Below are 19,374 nucleotides of genomic sequence, written 5' to 3' on the forward strand. Positions count from 1 at the left end.
CTATCACTCTCTGCCTTAAATACGCCCAATGGCCTGGCTTCCACAACTGCCTGTAGTAAGAAATTCCACAAATTCACCACCCTCTGGCTAAACGAATTTCTCTGCATCTCTGCTTGAAATGGCTTTGTCAAGGGCAGGTCATACCTTACGAGCCTGTTTGAATTTTTTGAGGATGTGACTAAACACACCGATGAAGGAAGAGCAGTAGATGTAGTGTGTATGGATTTCAGCAAGGCATTTGATAAGGTACCCCATGCAAGGCTTATTGAGAAAGTAAGGAGGCATGGGATCCAAGGGGATATTGCTTTGTGGATCCAGAACTGGCTTGCCTACAGAAGGCAAAGAGTGGTTGTAGATGGGTCATATTCTGCATGGAGGTCGTTCACCAGTGGGGTGCCTCAGAGATCTGGTCTGGGACCCTTGCTCTTCGTGATTTTTATAAATGACCCGGATGAGGAAGTGGAGCGATGGGTAGGTAAATTTGCTGATGACACAAAGGTTGGAGGTGTTGTGGATAGTGTGGAGGGCTGTCAGAGGTTAAAGTGGGACATTGATTGGATGGAAAACTGGGCTGAAAAGTGGCAGATGGTGTTCAACCCACTTAAGTGTGAGGTGGTTCATTTTGGTAGGTCAAGTATGATGGCAGTATTAATGGTAAGACTCTTGGCAGTGTGGAGGATCAGAGGGATCTTGGGGTGTGAGTCCATAGGACATTCAAAGCTGCTGTGCAGGTTGTCTCTGTGGTTAAGAAGGCATAAGGTGCATTGGCCATCATCAATCATGGGATTGAGTTTAAGAGCCAAGAGATAATGTTGCAGCTATATAAGATCCTGGTCAGACCCCACTTGGAGAACTGCGCTCAGTTCTGGTCGCCTCACTACAGGAAGGCTGTGGAAACCATAGAAAGGGTGCAGAGGAGATTTACAAAGATGTTTCCTGGATCGGGGAGCATGTCTTATGAGAATAGGTTGAGTGAACTCAGCCTTTTCTCCTTGGAGTGACGAAGGATGAGCGGTGACCTGATGGAGATGTATAAGATGATGAGAGGCATTGATCATGTGGACAGTCAGAGGCTTTGCCCTGGGGCTGAAGTGGCTAGCATGAGAGGGCACAAGTTTAAGGTGCTGGGGAGTAGGTACAGAGGAGAGGTCAGGGCTAAGCCTTTTATTCAGAAAGTGGTGAATGCGTGGAATGGACTGCCAGCCATGGTGGTGGAGGCAGATTCGATAGAGACTCCTGGATCGGTACATGGAGCTTAGAAAAATGGAGGGCTATGGGTAACCCTAGGTAATTTCTAAGGAAAGGACATTTTCAGCACAGCTTTGTGGGCTGAAAGGTCTGTAATGTGCTGTAGGTTTTCTCTGTTTCTGTGTGTCTAAATAAGCAGTAAGACAGCGTCGACTGTTCTTCTCCCTTCAGGGGCGTCAAACTCATTTTAGGTCACGGGCCGGATTGAGCAAAATGCAGCTTCATGCGGGCCGGATCAGTCGGACGCGTGCGAACGCAGCTTTCGTTGCCTCCGTTTTTTCAGCCTGCTCTCATGTGTCTCAGTCTCTGCTATAACTACAAAGTGTTTCACTTTACAAATTCCGTTTCTTATGAAGAAGACTGCCGAATAAACACTAAAAACCCTGAAAACCTGGTACCTGAATAAACTCAGCATTAGCCATATCATACGCCATAGGCGCTTCGATTACTGGGGCCAGCTTTAGTAGTAATTAGATATTATCTCGCGGGCCAAAGATAATTCCACCACGGGCCGGATTTGGCCTGCGGGCCTTGAGTTTGACTTATATGCTGATGCTGCCTGGCCTGCTGCATTCCACCAGCATTTTGTGTGTGTTGCTTGAATTTCCAGCATTTGCAGATTTCCTCGAGTTTGCATTTTTAAAAAGACAACTTGGAACCGTTTTGCTCACTGCAGTTTCAAGCATTCAGACTTGGAGATGTCAGAAACGGCCAGAAGTGGAAATGAAAGGGTTTCACTACTTCTACAAATTAGGAACTACAATGAATTTGAAGGTATTGATGATCATCTTGAATATTCTAATGAGAATAAAGATATGGAGGATGCAGTTATTGAGCATGTTGTATAAAGTCGGTCCGTTATCTGTGCTTGGAGTCTGAGCTGATTTTGTTATTTACAGTCAATCAAAAGAACACGGCAGTGTACGCTGGACAAATTCCTCCATCAATAACTATTAGGAAATAATGGGTAGTTTTATAGTTCTGTATTGGTAGTGCTCTAATTTGTTCTGTGTTTCATTTAAATACATAATTGGTCACTCAGTTAAATAGTTTGTCTTATTTATACATATTAAACTATTTCCATGAAGCTTTGGCTAATTGGGGCAGTGGCTTATTGAGACTTGAATATCACCTCAATTCAGCACAGTACAGGCCTTTCAGCCCACGATATCGTGGCAACCTGTTAACCTACTCTAAGATCAACCTAAGCCTTCCCTCTCCTAGCCCTCCATTTTTTTTATCGTCCACATGCCTGTCTAAGAGTCTCTTAAATGTCCCTGGTGTATCCGTTGATACCCCTGCCCCCCCCCCCTTACCCCATCCCTATCTATAATTTTAGTCTGGTTCTCTTTCTCTCTCTTTTTCCCCCCTCACTATAATCTCCCCCCAGCCCTACCTTTCTTTCTCTTTTATTTCCCATAATTCTCCACCTTCCCCCTAGCCCATTTCCATTCAGCCTATCACTTCCCAGCTCTCTACTTCATCCCTCCCCCCACTTCTTATCCCTCCTCGACCATCCCATGTTATTTCACTCCTGATGAAGGGTTTCGGCCTGAAACGTCATCACTACCTCCTCTCATAGATACTGTCTGGCCTCCTGAGTTCTGCCAGCATTTTGTGTTTTTATTTCTGTCTAAATGTCTGACTCTTTTAACTTTTACAACTGCAGTACTATTTGTCAGCAAAATATATATATATATATTTACAAACAGGTTGAGCCGAAATTCCAAAATCCGAAATCTGAAATATTTTAGCACCGGCGTGATGTCATAAATGGAAAATTCCAGAAGACACTGGGAATGTTACCGAACGATGCACAGGTCTCTGTGCACCACAGACAGTGTAGTGACCTGATATGTAATGAATAGAAGTGAATGAAAAACACTGATAAATGTGAAAAATGAAGTTCCCGATTGTGGATTGAAAGAGTGGATGTGTTGGCCAGAACATTTGCTGCCTAGTGGTAGACTGATCATGAAGCAAGCAAAGATCTGTCATGGCGAACTGAAAATCGAAGGTAATTGTTTCAAGTATTCATCATGCAACAGTTTGAGGGACCGTGACTATGTCGGCAACGAACTCTACGTGGTAAAACAGCCTTTGTATTCAACAACCTGTCCAACTTTTCAACTTCTTGTCTTCCCTTCAGAAGTAAAACTCTTCAGCTGTTCAAGTTCTGTGAACAGAACTATGGAAATTGAAAATACTTTTTCTTAAACGTCATAAGCTCTTGGAAAGATTTCAGGTGAAAAATGCATGTGATATGACTATTCTTTCATATTATAGTTCTTTTAAAAGGCCTTCCCCCTGAAATTGAAGCAACACACACTAAATGCTAGAGGAACTCAGCAGGCCAGGCAGCATTGATGGAAACGAGTATAGTCAACTTTGAGGCGTGTCCCTGTTGACCCAATTTTTATCTGTCAGTTATTTTTTTAGAGGCACAATATGGAACTGGCCTTTCCTTCCCAACAACCCGCACTGCTCAGCAACACACCTATTTAACAAGACGATTTACAATGACCAGTTAACCTGCTGACTGGTACGTCTTTGCACTGTGGGAGGGAACCCACGCGGTCATGGGGAGCACATGCAAACTCCTTACAGACAGTGCTGGAATTGAACTCGGAACCCTGGAATGCCCCGAGCTGTAATAGCATTGTGGCTACCGTGACACCTCATCCATTCATACAGCTGGGTGCAACAACTGCTCTGCCCATGACTGTGAGAAACTGCATAGAGTCATGGGCGCAGCTCAGCATATCACGGAAACCAGCCTGCCCTGCATGGACTCTGTCTATGCTTCTCACTCTCTCAGTAAAGCAGCCGGAAACTACCTGCCCTGGATATTCTCTCTTCTCCCCTCTCCCGTCGGGCAGAAGATACAAAAGCCTGAAAGCTCGTCCTGCCAGGCTCAAGGACAGCTTCTACCCCACTGTTATAAGAATATTGAACCTTGACATGATAAGATCAACTCTTGACCTCACAATCTACTTTGTTAGATATACAAAACTCTGAGGGGTATAGACGGTGAATGCAAGCAGACTTTTTCCACTGAGGTTGGGTGGGAGGACAACTAGAGGTCACGGGTTAAGGGTGAAAGGTGAAAAGTTTAAGGGGAAATGAGAGGGGAAGCTTTTGATGGCCGTGCAAGTATGGAATGAGCTTGGGTCTCAAAATTTAACAGAAGTTTTGATAGGTATATGGATGGTAGGGGTATGGAGGGCTGTGGTCCCGGCACAAGTCAATGGGAGTAGGCAGTTTGAATGGCTCATCAGGGACTAGATGGGCCTAAGGGTTTGTTTTTGTGCTGTACTTTTCCGTGACTCCATGACCTTGCACCTTATTAGTCTGCCTGCTGTGCATTTTCTCTGTAACGCTCTATTCTACATTCTGTTATTGTTTTACCTGCTCCATACAGTCTGAGAACCCCTTGTCCAAAGGCCTCTGCAATCGGAGCTTTCTTTTTAGCACAAACGTAGTGTCACAAATGGAAAATACCACGCGGCACTGGGAAGGCTCCCAGGCAATGCGCAGATCTCTGCACACCGCAGACGGCGTAGTGACCTCACGTATGTAATAAACACAAGTTAATGAGAAACAGCAGGGCAGAGCATGGGCTAGTGTTCTGCCAGCGTTTGACCGATCTTCCACTACCTCTCGCTAGCTGCTGAGGGTTCCACATTGCAAGGATTGATTGGCGAGACTCGAGGTTTTGGGGGCTTTGAGGTGAATGGTGCATGTGTTACTGGATTCTGTTTGCCTTTTTTTTTGCTATTTTTGAGCAGTTTGACCAGGGTGATTGGTGAGGACTGGGGTGCTTCGGTGAAGACTGGCTCAGTAGCCTGCAGCCAGCTAGCGGCACAGCACTGAACTGAACGAAACGGAGTCCTCCTGGACCCCAGGTTTGACATTCCGTGTCTTGTTTGCTTGCTTTTTGCTGTTTGCGCCTTCTGTTCTTTTTCTCGCGTGCTGAGTGTTTCATGGTGTTCCTTTGTTTTGTGGCTGCCCGCAGGAGGACGAATCTCAGAGTTGATATATGTATCTGTACTTTGAACTTTTCTACCTCAATGCACTGTGTAATGATTTTATCTGTCTGAACAGCATGCAAGACAACCTTTTCACTGTATCTCTGTACATGTGACAATAATCAACCAATTCCAGTTCCAATTCCAAAGGTGTATTCAGCCTGAGGTGAGTTTAACACCCTGTTTCTGCAGTGATATTTATGCCTCTCGGAGCTGAATTTCTTCTTTATTGGACCTTTTGATTTTATTTGCTCTTTTCTTTACCCTGGAGAAAAACAAAACACTTGTTATTCAGTGATTAGAAACTGCTTGTTTGTCGCGTCTTCACCTTCTCTAACACAGTGACCGTCCTTCAGGTGAGAGCCCTGAGAAAGGATCTACCAAAGCAAAGTCCCTTTCTCTCCAGACACCCAAAGAGCCATTTCCCTTCTACCTCCGAGCCAATTTTGAATCCACGTTACCAGCTCTCTTTGGACTCCATGGGACCTCACCTTCCAGGCCAGCCTACCGTGCTGGACTGTTGACCACTGGTTTAGAATATGTGGAAGTCTGTTCCCTTGTTTCAACATGAATCCCAACCCAATGCCTCAAGAAGGGTGGTGTCCATCATGAAGAAACACGCCCTCTTCTCATTACCACCATCAGGGAGGAGGTACAGGAGCCTGAAGACACACACTCAATGATTTGGGAATAGCTTCCTCCCCACCGCTATCAGTTTTCTGAAGAGTCTATGAACATTACCTCACTACTTTCTTGAAGGGTTTATGAACATTATCTCACTACTTTCTGAAAGGCCCATGAACTCTATCTCACTATTTTGGTATCGTTTTTCCCTATTTATTTTTCACTATTTCTGATTGCAGCTTCTAATCTTTAAAAGCACATAATTTATAGAATGTCTTACTGCACTGCTGCAGCAAAACAACAGATTTCACCACATGCAGTATTGTGTGCAAGTCTTAGTCACATACAGTATAGACATAGCCAGGGTGCCTAAGATTTCTGCACAGCACTGTACAGGTCAACATGGAGCGGGCAGCGGGTTTGTAAATTTGGCGGGAGCAAAGGATGTTGGGAATAGTGAGGGTGGTGTGCTACAGGAGGTGTGAGGGATCGGGCAGGGAAGGGGAGGAATGCCAGGAGTAAGGACTGGCGCTGGTGCAGTCTTGCCCAGTCCTGAGACACCAAGGTCATTCGATTCCAAACAATTGATCATTGCAGACTGTCTCTCTGGTGCTTCCCGCTCCCTCCCCTCTCCCTTCCCCTTTTCCCAACCATGATTCCCCTCTCTCTGCCCCCTTCCCACTCTCAATCCACAGCTGCTCTCATGGCGATACGTTCCCAATACCAACCTGCGTTCCACTTCCTCAATGGTGTCCGGTAAAGGAACGTTCCGTGTCTCCAGCAGGGTAAAGGCCACGATCCCAGACATTATTGCCATTCCACCATACAGGGTCATTGTAAAGAATGGTATGTAGTCATCGATCAGCCTTACAATGGGTGAAATGATAGCTCCTACCCGTGCCATTGTGAGCGCTAATCCCATTCCTGTCTGCCTGCAAGGGTGAGACAAAGTAAATTTACCAGCAGATATTTAAAGAATTCATTGAACTGTACGGCAAGGAAACAGGCCATTCAGCCCTACTCATTCATGCTAACCCTTCCACGTTAATCCAGTGATCAACTTTATTTACCATATACAGTGGCTACTTTATTCTGTATATCTACACACCTGATGTTGGAAAGCAGCAACCATCATCAAAAATCCTCACTACCCAGGATATGCTCTTCATCAGGTAGAAGGTACGAGTACCTCAGGACTTGCACCACCAGGTTCAAGAACAGTTACTACCCTTCAACCATCAGGCTCTTGAACAAAAGGGATAACTACACTCACTTGCCCATCCATTGAGATGTTCCCACAACCAGTGGCCTCACTTTATCTCATTATCTCATGTTCTTGTTACTTATTGCTATTTATTGATATTTGGATTTGCAGTTTGTTGTCTTCTGCACTCTGGTTGATCCTGCATCAATTCTGTTATAGTTACTATTCTATTACGTATTCATTGAGTACGCCCGCAGGAAAATTTATCTCGGAGTTACATTTGGGTGACGTATATGTACTCTGATAATAAAATTTACTTTGAGCTTTGATCTTTGATGAAACATCAACTACCTGACCAGCAGAGTTCTTCTCGCATTTTGTGTGAGTAGCATCGGATTTCCAGCATCTGCAGAAACTGTTGCGTTTAGTATTATTACCTCTCAGCCTTCAGGCTCTTGAACTGATGGGGATAGCTTCACTCACACCAACAACTGATTTGATTCCACAACCTGTGGACTCACTTTAAAGGTTTCTACAACTCGTGTTCTCGATACTTGTTGCTTATTTGTTTACTCTGAAAGACGCCCCTTCCCTCTGCTGGCCTGCAGGTCATTCTTGGGTACGGTTAGCCCCCTGATCAGGGTCATGTGAAACCATGGAAACAGGTAGTGGATGGTCGTATGTCACATGGTGCGAGCAGAATCATCTGCAGCTTACTGTGAAAAAGACTAAGGAGCTGGTGGTGGACCTGAGGAGGGCTAAGGCACCGGTGACCCCTGTTTCCATCCAAGGGGTCAGTGTGGACATGGTGGAGGATTACAAATACCTGGGGATACGAATGGACAATAAACTGGACTGGTCAAAGAAAACTGAGGCTGTCTACAAGAAGGGTCAGAGCCGTCTCTATTTCCTGAGGAGATTGAGGTCCTTTAACATCTGCCGGATGATGCTGAGGATGTTCTACGAGGCTGTGGTGGCCAGTGCTATCATGTTTGCTGTTATGTGCTGGGGTAGCAGGCTGAGGGTAGCAGACACCAACAGAATCAACAAACTTATTCGTAAGGCCAGTGATGTTGTGGGGGTGGAATTGGACTCTCTGACGGTGGTGTCTGAAAAGAGGATGCTGTCCAAGTTGCATGCCATCTTGGACAATGACTCCCATCCACTCCATAATGTACTGGTTAGGCACAGGAGTACGTTCAGCCAGAGACTCATTCCACTGAGATGTAACACTGAGCATCATAGGAAGTTATGCCATAGGCCATCAAACTTTACAACTCCTCCCTTGGAGTGTCAGACACCCTGTGCCAATAGGCTGGTCCTGGACTTATTTCCACTTGGCATGATTAACATTATTTATGGTTTTATATTGCTTTATTTCTTCACTATTCTTGGTTGGTGCGGCTGTAAGAAAATCTGATTTCCCTCAGGATCAATAAAGTACCGTATGTCTGTCTGTCTGTATGAGCAGCCGGTGCAGATCGCAAGTCCTGGTTATGTGACCAGTGACACCAGGCAGACAGTCTCGGAAGAGTGTTGATAATGGCTGGGGTAAAGACATTGCCCAGAAGAAGGCAATGGCAAACCAGTTCTGTAGAATTTGCCAAGAACTTAATTGGTCATATAAAGACTGTGATCGCCCACGTCGTACAAAACGGCAAAGTTTGTTGTCTTTTGTACCTTGGCTGTTTGCCAATCTCTGCTGTGCAGTTTTTCATTGAGTCCATTGTGCTTCTTTGGACTTATTTACTGTGAATGCCAGCAAGAAAATGAATCTCAGGGTTACTGTATATATGGCGACATAAGTGTACTTTGAGAATAAATTCTTTGAACCTTATCTGCCACTCTTCCTATTGCATTAAGCATGCTGAGGAAGGGGACATTCCGAGTTATGTCACCGGGACTCGTTTATAGAATGTAACGGGTACCTACCTGATGACCGTTGGAAAGAGTTCAGGCGTGTGGAGGAACAAACAGCAGAACGCTGCCGAGATGCTGCCCGTACCAACTGCAGTGAGTAGAGAGCGTAAGGTCTGCATCTCTGTAACAGAGGCCGCGCTGTAGACATTACTCTTATTAGAACAGGAAGCTTCAAGAGCCTTAGTCCATTGTATGTTGTATGTTGTATGTTGTATGTTGTATCAGCGGCATCAAGCGTGTCTCACCAACAAGAATCCCTCGCAGGTCGGTGGCGGTTATTTAAAAAGGAAGCTTTGAGAGTGTTAGTCCATTGTACGTGGCCTAACAGTGGCCATAACCAGAGCACCAGTTGTGACTTAAATAGCAGGGAAGATTCAGGCATAAAAGGGAGACACTGCCGAGTGGTGTGGTCATCAAAGGAGCGATCTGAGGCAGAGTGTAGGGCTTAGGCTCATTCGGGCTTCAACGAAAACGGGTCGAGGCGAGGTAAGTTACTTGTGAGGAATAGAAACAGGAAGTATGTGTATGAGGCCAGTGTTCTGTACTGGCTGTCAGATGTGGGAAGTCCAGGGGACTCCCAGCCTCCTGGACAGCAACATCTGCGCCAGGTGCGTCGAGCTGCAGCTTCTTAGGGACCGTGTAAGGGAACGCAGCTTGATAACCTTCATCTGGTCAGGGAGAGTGAGGAGGTGATAGAGAGGAGCTAGAAGCTAGTAGTTACACTGGGGCCTCGGCAGACAGGTAAGTAGGTAGGAGTCAGGTGGGAAGGGCAGGAGTCAGATACTGCAGAGTACCCTGTAGCTGTCCCCCTTAACAATAAGTACTCCTGTTTGAGTACTGTTGGGGGTGACGGCCTACCTGGGGGAAGCAACAGTGGCTGCACCTGTGACACAGAGTCTGGCCCTGTGGCTCAGAAGGGTAGGGAAAGGAAGAAGGCAGCAGTAATAGGGGACTATAGTTAGAGGGTCAGACAGGCAATTCTGTGAACACAAGAAAGACATATGGATGGCAGTTTGCCTCCCGGGTACCAGGGTCTGGGATGTTTCTGATTGCGTCCACGATATCCTAAAGTGGGAAGGTTAACAGCCAGAGGTCTTGGTACATATTGGTACCAATGACTTAGGTTGGAAAAGGAGGAGGTCCCAAAAACAGAGTAGAGGAAGTTAGAGGAAAGTTTTTTACTCAGAGAGTGGTTGGTGTGTGGAATGCACTGCCTGAGTCAGTGGTGGAGGCAGATACACTAGAGAAATTTAATAGACTACTATATAGGTATATGGAGGAATTTAGGGTGAGGGGTTATATGGGAGACAGGGTTTAAGGGTCGACACAACATTGTGGGCCAAAGGGCCTGTACTGTGCTGAACTATTCTATGTTCTGTGTTAAGGCATACTGTCCTTTGGCCTTCATCAACCGTGGGTTTGAGTTCAAGAGCTGAGAGGTAATGCTACAGTTACATAGGACCCTGGTCAGACCCCACTTGGAGTACTGTGCTCAGTTCTGGTTACCTCACTATAGGAAGGATGTGGAAACCATAGAAAGGGTGCAGAGGAGATTTACAAGGATGTTGCCTGGATTGGGGAGCATGCCTTATGAGAATTGGTTGAGTGAACTCGGCCTTTTCTCCTTGGAGCAACAGAGGATGAAAGGTGACCTGATAGAGGTGCATAAGATGATGAGAGGCGTTGATCATGTGGTTAGTCAGAGGCTTTTTCCCAGGGTTGAAATGGCTAAAAGAAGAGGGCACAGTTGTAAGGTGCTTGGAAGTAGGTATAGAGGAGATGACAGGTGTAAGTTTTTACAGACTTTCTTACAGAATTGAATTCTGACACTCTGAGCTGCAATAGCATCATGCTAACCGCAACACTATCGTATTGGACAAGTTAAAAACAAGTGTAAGTTTTATTCCTTACCTGTGGGGATGAAGATATTTATGAATATAATGCTCCCGGCCAGGATGAGGGAGACGCATTCTGTGAAGCATCGGCCAACATATCTCATGAGGATGTAAGTGATGGAGATTGCGGGGATGTCAATGGCTGAAAAGATGACCTGGATGAGGTAGATGTTCATCCCATACCGTTGCAGGTCAACTGCCAAGCCGTAGTACGAGAAGCTAATTGAAAACCTGCCGAGAAAAGAAGTTCAATTCCGAGTTTAGTTGTTGTTTCCTCAGAATTTTTTTTTTGTTTATGATAGACTGCTTGAAACTGAATGCAAAAATACTTTCAGACTATTTGTATCACATAGGAATTTGGAGAAACAAGAAATTAACTTATTGACTATAATGCTTTGAAATAGATCATGGTGCTGACACTTTACAATAGTTAACTAGACTAAAAATGTTTTGTTGATGATTTTCATTTGTACTCAGTGTCTGTGGCTTCTCGCTTATGTGACCAGCAATATTCAGCCATCGTTGATGGATTCCAGTTGCCCTGATAATGTCCCGGTGAAACCTTTCACCATGCTCGTCACTGACAGTGCCAAGATTTGCAGGGAAGGAGTCTAAATGGGAATGCAGAAAATGAATCTTTAGTGACATGTTGGGCTTCATGGTTTTGTATGCTTGAAGCATGTTGTCAACAGCTGCATGTAGTTTGGTGCTCTGTAGTTGCCAAGAAAAATTTCAACAACATCCTTGAATGCCTCCCATGTGATTTTCTCCGGTCCCACCAGACGTTCTTCAAATTGCCCGTCATTGATGACCTGTTTGATTTGTGGACCATCAAAAATGCCTTCCTTAATCTTGGCATGGTTATTCTGACTTGAATTGTGAATTCAAATAACCAATGTAGGCAATTTTTAAAAAATGGTGTGTGATAGGGAACTTCCATGGCGATTTTCAGTATCGACAGCCCAAAATCCATAAGATACACCGATTCAGGAACAGCTCATTCACCTCTGCCATCCGATTTCTGAATGGACATTGAACCCACGAACACCTCCTTACTACTTTTTCTATTTCTGCATTACTTATTTAACTATTTAATATACTTGACAGTAATTCACTTTTTTTTCTCTATTATTATGTACTGCATTGTGTTGCTGCCTCAAAGACGACGAATGTCATCACGAAATATGCCGGCGATGTTAAACCTGGTTCTGATTCACATGCATATGGAAACATTAAAGTATACCATAGAGTTAAGTGCAATGACTGACACAGTGTGCTGAGGGCAGCCCGCAACTCACCAGCCCTAACCTGTACGTCTTCGGAACGCGGCAGAAAACTGGGCACTTAATAAAGTTTCAATAACTAGCAGCTTACCAGACAAACATGATACAGCAGGATATCTTACACAGTCCAGGAGTCCGGAATAGATCAAGCACGCTGTAGGAATCTTTGCTGTTTGTCAGGTCTTCTTCCATAGTTGATATGAGAAGCTGCAAATTACAGTGAGTTCATACATCTGAGCTTCACGGGCCTTTTACTGACGTGCCCTCAATAACATCCAGGAGCAAAAATCAAAGTGCAGCAGGATCTCCAGAAGGTGCTTGGAAGTAGGTACAAGGGGGATGTCAGGGGATGTCAGTGGTGGGTGCCAGCAGTGGTAGAGTTGGATACAGTAGACTCTTAGATAGGTACATGGAGCTTAGAAAAATAGAGAGCTATGCGGTCGGGAGGTTCTAGAGTAAGTTACATGGTCAGCACAATATTGTGGGCTGAGGGGCTGTAGATTTCTTTGTTTTTATGTTTCTAAGTAATGCAGCGGTTCAGGGCAGCCTCTGTGGGCAGGGAGCTTATGGTGGAGGGCCGTGCGTGTTGGTTGGGGAATAAACTGTCAACACCTGGAGATTTTAAGAATTAAGATTAGCTTTAAATATCACTTGTACATTACTGAGGTACGGAAGTGCTGGACTATGAACCATAGTTCATGATGGGCTCTTGACTGAGATCTCCTCGGGGGAGGCTTTTGCTATTGCTTGCAATGTGGGGGGTGATGCTTTTGTCATTGCAGGTGGTGTGGGGAAGGGGGAAGGGAGGGTTAATGTTTCTGCCACTGCTTGTGCACAGGAGGGGGACGGTGGGGGCAGTTGGGTTCTGGTGTTTCTATCATTCTTTCTTTGAAGTTTCTTGTTTTGTGGATGTCTGTGAAGAATAAGAATTTCAGGTGCTGTACTGTATACATTCTCAATATTAGACCAAACCATTTAACCATCGGACCATCAAAACATACAGTGAAATGCATCGTTTACATCCGTAGCCAACACAGTCCAGAGACGTGCAAGGGGCAGCCCACAAGGGTCACCGTGCATTGGAGCTAGCTGGTATGCAATGATGCCACCCCAAAGAAGTAGGAGAGGCAACGTCTTCATCCTCTGTATATGGAGCAGGCGCCAGAGGGAGTGGTTAAGGCAGGCCCATTAGCAACATTTAACAGCTACACAGATAGAAAATGTTTATGGGGATACCAGACGAACATGGGCAAATGGGGCTGACTGAGATGGGAATTGATGAGCACGAGCCTGTTGGGCCGAAGAGTCTTTTTCTGCTCTGTATGCCTGTATGACTCTGTAGCGTATGAAAAATTAATTTTGAAACTGTGGGTGCCAGAGGTGTGGAAGGATAACAGAAAATGCTGAGATACTCCTCATCAGGACCAGGCCCATCAAGCCTCAGGATTGCCTGTTGCGGCTTCTGGCGAAGGAGACACCGGAGCTGTCTGTGTCGCTGAATTCTGTACTGGAGGATTGGGATGGTTGGGGGGGGGGGGGGGGGGGGGGGAGGGGTGGTGTGGTCTCCTGTCAGTGCTGCCCTCCAGTGTCCAGTCCGAGGAAGACAAGCTGGATTGTGTACACCTGTGGCTGACCCAGCGGGAGATGAGGTACTGCCACAGCTTTGCTCTTGCAGAAATGTGGCTCCAGGACATCATCCCACAAGGCATCAATCTACAGGCCAGGATGCTCAAGGTACTGGGCTATATATTTTTTGTGACTATGTTTATCTGCTCTTGTAACAGTGTGTGACTCTTGGTTCTGTGTTTTGCACTTTGCCCCCGGAGGGATGCTTTATGTTTGGCTGTTGGAGGACAATTGAACTTGAACTCTCTCTAAATAAACTTTTCTTATCCATACAAGTATCCTTCCAAAGATTTTGTCTGTATGTGGCCCATGTATTGGGGTTCATAACCTGCTCAGAGTTATGAACCCTAAATTAGGGTCCACAGCTCCTCGGTTAATTGTGAGGCTCCATGGCATAAAAAAAATTGGGAACCCCTGTCCAAGTGTCTTTCGAAAGGTTGTAAATGTACACACTTCCTCTGGCAGCTCGTTCCATAAGCTCACCACCCTCTGTGTGGAAAGCCAGCTCCTTGGGTCCCCTTTCAGTCGTTCCCCTCTCACCTTAAGCCTGCGCCCTTTAGTTTTGGACTCCCCTAACGTGCGGAAAAGACTGCGACCGTTCACCCTATCTTCACTCGTAATGAAGAAGGATTAACGTTTTGCACTCCCGGGAAAGAGACATCGTGCGAAATGGACCTGTCACTTAGCTGGATGTCAATAAACCTTAAGCTTGTCATAGCCGAGTGGGGGTAGTGGGGACAAGCTCCCACAACCTATTAAATGTTCCCAATGGAGTGCATCTCAAATAACCTCTGACAACAGCATCCACCATCCACAATCCACACCACCCAGCCAAGCACTTTTGCCATCATGTAGAAGGTGCGAGTCCCAATGGCAGCAGTGAGAAAGGAGCGTGGCTGGGTGTGTGGATCGTGGATGCTGTTGTCATCTATTGAGATGTTCCCACAACCAATGATCTCACTTTAAGGGCTGTTTATCTTGTTCTCTTTATTTAGTGCTATTTATTCATATTTGCATTTGCACAGTTTATTGTTTTCTGTGCTCGACTTGTTCTATCATTGATCCTGTTTATAGTTATTATTCTGGAAACTGGGAGATTGGGAAAACAAAGAGCCACTAAGCAAGCAATTAAAAAGGGAAGATAGATTATGAAAATAAACGGGCGCAAAATGTAAAAACGGATAGCAAAGTTTTTATAATTATATAAAGTGGAAAAGGGTGGATAAAGTGAATGTAGGACAAGAAGGGGGACATTGATATTGGGTAATGAGGCTTTGAATAACCATGTTGTTATGGTCTTTGTAGTGGAGGACACATCTAACATGCCAAAAAGAGATGTTATGGATACGATGGGAGGTGAGGACCTTGATACAATAGCCATCACTAATGAGGTGGTGCTGAGCAAACTTGTGGGCCTACAGATAGACAAGTCTCCCTAGTCCTGATGGAATGCATCCCAGGGAACTGAAATAAATGTCAAAAGTTATAGTAGAGGCTTTAGTAAACATTTACCAAAATTCTCTGGATTCTGCACAGGTCCCGGCAGATTGGAAGAAGGCCAATGTCATGCCACTTTTCAAAAAAGGATGTAGGCAAAAGGCAGGTAGCTATAGGCCAGTTAATTTAGCATCTGTATTTGGGAAAATGCTTGAAGCTATCATCAAAGAAGAAATGGCAAGGCATCTGGAAAGAAATGGATCCATCAGGCAGATGCAGCAAAGGCAGGTCCTGTTTGACAAACTTACTGGAGTTCTTTGAGGATATAATGAGTGCAGTGGATAGAGGGGAACAGATGGACATTATATACTTGGATTTCTGGTAGGCATTTGATAAGGTGCCACATAAAAGACTTATCCATAAGATAAGGATGTATAGAGTCGGGGGTGATGTATCAGCATAGATAGAGGATTGGTTAACCAATAGAAAGCAGAGATTTGGGATACATGGGTAGTTCTCTGATTGGCAATCAGTGGTGAGCGGTGTGCCATAGGGGTCGGTGTTGGGCCCGCAACTATTGACGATATACACTAACGATCTGGAAGACGGGGCCTAGTGTAGTGTACCTCAGTTTGCTGATGTCACAAAATTGAGTGGAAAACCAAATTGTGCAGAGGCTGCAAGATATAGATAGGTTAAGTGAGTGGGCAAGGGTCTGGCAGATGAAGTACGATGTTAGTAAATGCGAGGTCATCCACTTTGGAAGGAAAATGGAAGATCAGATTATTATTTAAATAGTAAAAAATTGCAGCATGCTGCTGTGCAGAGGGACTTGGGAGTGCTTGTGCATGAATCGCAAAACGTTGGTTTGCAGGTGCAGCAGGCTATCAAGAAGGCAAATGGAATGTTGGCCTTCATTGCTAGAGGGATTGAATTTAACAGTAGGGAGGTATGCTGTAAATGTACAGAGTACTGGCCACATCTAGAGTACCGTGTGCAGTTCTGGTCTCCTTATTTGAGGAATAATATACTGGCTTTGGAGGCAGTGTAGAAGAGGTTCACCAGGTTGATTCCAGAGATGAGGGGGTTAGACAATGAGAAGAGATTGAGTCACCTAGGACTGTACTCACTGGAATTCAGACGAATAAGAGGAGATTTTATAGAAATGTAAAATTAGAGGCAGGAAAGTTGTTTCCACTGGTTGGTGAGAGTAGAACTAGGGGACGTAGCTTCAAGATTCAGGGTAATAAATTTAGGATGGAGATGAAGAGGAACTACTTTTCCTAAAGAGTAGTGAATCTGTTGAATTCTCTGCCCAATGAAGCATTGGAGGCTACCTCAATAAATATATTTAAGACAAGGTTGGATAGATTTTTGCATAGTAGGGGAATTAAGGTTTACAGGGAAAAGACAGGTGGATGGAGATGAGTCCATGATCTTATTGAATGGCGGAGCAGGCTTGATGGGCCATATGGTCTATTCCTGCTCCTATTTCTTATGTGTAGATTTGCTGAGAATTCCTGAAGGGAAAAGAATCTCAGTGTTATAAGTGGTGACATTTGTGTACTTTGAACCACCAAGTCCTGGTCCTGGCTTTTAAGTGAAGTCTTACAGATCACCTGGCCTTTCTTCAGAATGAGATCAAGGTACTCATCATATTCCCAAGTTGGGGAAACGTAGAGGGAACAAAGAATATCGTTGATGGGGTGGAGGCTTTGATATCCGGGTAGGATGACTGTGTTTGCTGTTGTCTATGAAGAGGGAAATGAATGGTTCTTAGAGACAACTGAACTGAATATTCAGTTATAGTGTCAAAAGATTAGTTTTATCCATCACGGGTAAAGCCCCACCACCAATCACATCTACACAGAGCACTGTCTCAGGAAAGCAGCATCCATCATCAGGGACTCCCACCAACCAGGCCATGCTCTGTTCATGGTGTTGCGATCAGGAGCCTCGGGACCCACACCAGCAGGTTCAGGAACAGTTATTACCCCTCAACCAGCATGGATAACTTCATTCACCCCATTACTGAACTGTTCCTACAACCTGTGGACTCACTTTCAAGGACTCTTCATTATCATGTTCTTGGTATTTATTGCTTGTTACAAAAGATAACTGGTTATTGCATTCTGAGCAAATTGAACAGTATTTTGAAGAAAATGAAATAGCCAATGAATCAGTGTTGCTGAGTAAGTGAGTGGAAGAGCATACAGTTTGTTTAGAAGTTTAAACTGCTGCAACCAAATCATACAAAATATGTTTTGATGATATCGTGAAAGAAATGCAGGAACATTTAGAACCAAAACCATCGCTGATTTCAGAATGCTTTCGGTTTCATAAGAAGAATCTAAAGGAAGGGGAGTCCATTTCAGTGTATGTGACTGAATTGATTGAGCATTGTCAGTTCGGTGATGGCCGTCATAATATACTAAGAGATTGTTTATTCTGTGGAATCTTACAAGAAAGCGTTCAAAAATGGCTCTTAACTGAAGCACAACTCACATTTTAAAGAGCAGTTGAAATTGCTGTGTCAATGGAAACAGTCGACAGAAACAAAATTGAGCTGGAACAGAAACCTGCCTGGTTGAACAGATTGTGTTACCATTGTGGCAGGGGCTCACATACACCGGACCAATGCAGGTTTAAAGGCGAAGCTTGCAGAAAATGCAACAAAATAGGACATATGCAAAGAGCATGTTGGTCAGACAAAAATAAATGGACTGCACAGAGAAGAGAAACAGATAGAAAGTCAAGTCATGCTGATGATGAAAAATCTGATAATGATGAGATTATGTATTGCATTGAACTGATAGATAGATAGATAGATAGATAGATAGATAGATAATTTATTCATCCCCATGGGGAAATTCAACTTTTTTCCAATGTCCCATACACTTGTTGTAGCAAAACTAATTACATACAATACTTAACTCAGTAAAGAATATGATATGCATCTAAATCACTATCTCAAAAAGCATTAATAATAGCTTTTAAAAAGTTCTTAAGTCCTGGCGGTAGAATTGTAAAGCCTAATGGCATTGGGGAGTATTGACCTCTTCATCCTGTCTGAGGAGCATTGCATCGATAGTAACCTGTCACTGAAACTGCTTCTCTGTCTCTGGATGGTGCTATGTAGAAGATGTTCAGAGTTATCCATAATTGACCGTAGCCTACTCAGCGCCCTTCGCTCAGCTACCGATGTTAAACTCTCCAGTACTTTGCCCACAACAGAGCCCGCCTTCCTTACCAGCTTATTAAGATGTGAGGCGTCACGACGTGTGCCGGTGATAATAAACCTGATTCTGAGTGACACAAGACTGGATAGCCTTGGGATTTACATGTGAAAACTAACAATGGACAAACTATATGGCTTACACCAGAAATAAACGTCAAATTAATTCAAATGGAATTGGACACTGGCTTAGCTGTTTCAGTCATTCCACAAAATGAGGTTGAATGGCTTTTCAAAGATACTGTCTGAAGCCTGCAGATATCCAACTGACAACTTATACTGGGGAAAAGGTAACTCCTGTAGGAGTGACAGTATTAACAGTGAAATACAACAACCAACAGGCCATATTGGGCTTGTAGGTGGTATAAAAACGGGAGGGTTGGCATGTGGGGAAATGATTGACTGGGACAACTACAACTTGCTTGGTGATCCATCCACCATTTGCACACCACATCCCCTGAAATAGAATCAACTGAAAGTGAATTAAGGAAGGTACTGGATGATGCCACAGCTGTGTTCAAGGATGGCATTGGAAAACTCAAACATATCAAGGGTAAACTAGTGTTAAATGAAAATGCCAGGCCCAAGTTTTACCAAGCTAGCCCTTTGTTCATTATGTGCAATCATACTCTTTCCGTGGCCATGTCTGTTCTTGGAAGTTATTCTCTGCAGAAATGGCTTGCCATTGCCTTCTTCAGCCATTGCTTGACATCAGTGGTCGCATAACCAGGACTTCAGATATGCACCAGCTGCTCATACGTCCATCTGCCACCTGCTCCCATGGCTTCTTATGACCCTGATCGAGGGCTAAGCAGATGCCACACCTTGCCCAAGGGTGACTTGCAGGCTAGCAGAGGGAAGGAGCACTTTACAC

General features: G+C 44.6%; 1 protein-coding gene across 2 annotated transcripts in view; it reads right to left on the minus strand.

The window, feature by feature from the left end:
• Positions 1 to 5,406: 5,406 nt before the first annotated feature.
• LOC140717706 (solute carrier family 22 member 6-A-like) overlaps positions 5,407 to 19,374 on the minus strand; it is a 42,937-nt gene continuing 28,969 nt past the window's right edge. The window contains exons 6-10 of one of the 2 annotated variants that reach the window (XM_073031379.1): positions 12,294 to 12,409; positions 10,936 to 11,150; positions 9,037 to 9,112; positions 6,629 to 6,832; positions 5,407 to 5,541 (exon numbers count right to left, since the gene is read on the minus strand). In XM_073031379.1, coding sequence (XP_072887480.1) covers positions 5,475 to 5,541; positions 6,629 to 6,832; positions 9,037 to 9,112; positions 10,936 to 11,150; positions 12,294 to 12,409 — 678 coding nt within the window. In that variant the 3' untranslated portion in view covers positions 5,407 to 5,474. Of the gene's footprint in view, positions 5,542 to 6,628; positions 6,833 to 9,036; positions 9,146 to 10,935; positions 11,151 to 12,293; positions 12,410 to 19,374 lie in introns of both variants that reach the window. The other variant, XM_073031377.1, reaches the window with a different exon arrangement.

Source organism: Hemitrygon akajei, chromosome 28 (genome assembly GCF_048418815.1).
Source record: "Hemitrygon akajei chromosome 28, sHemAka1.3, whole genome shotgun sequence".
Classification (NCBI taxonomy): Eukaryota; Metazoa; Chordata; class Chondrichthyes; order Myliobatiformes; family Dasyatidae; genus Hemitrygon; species Hemitrygon akajei.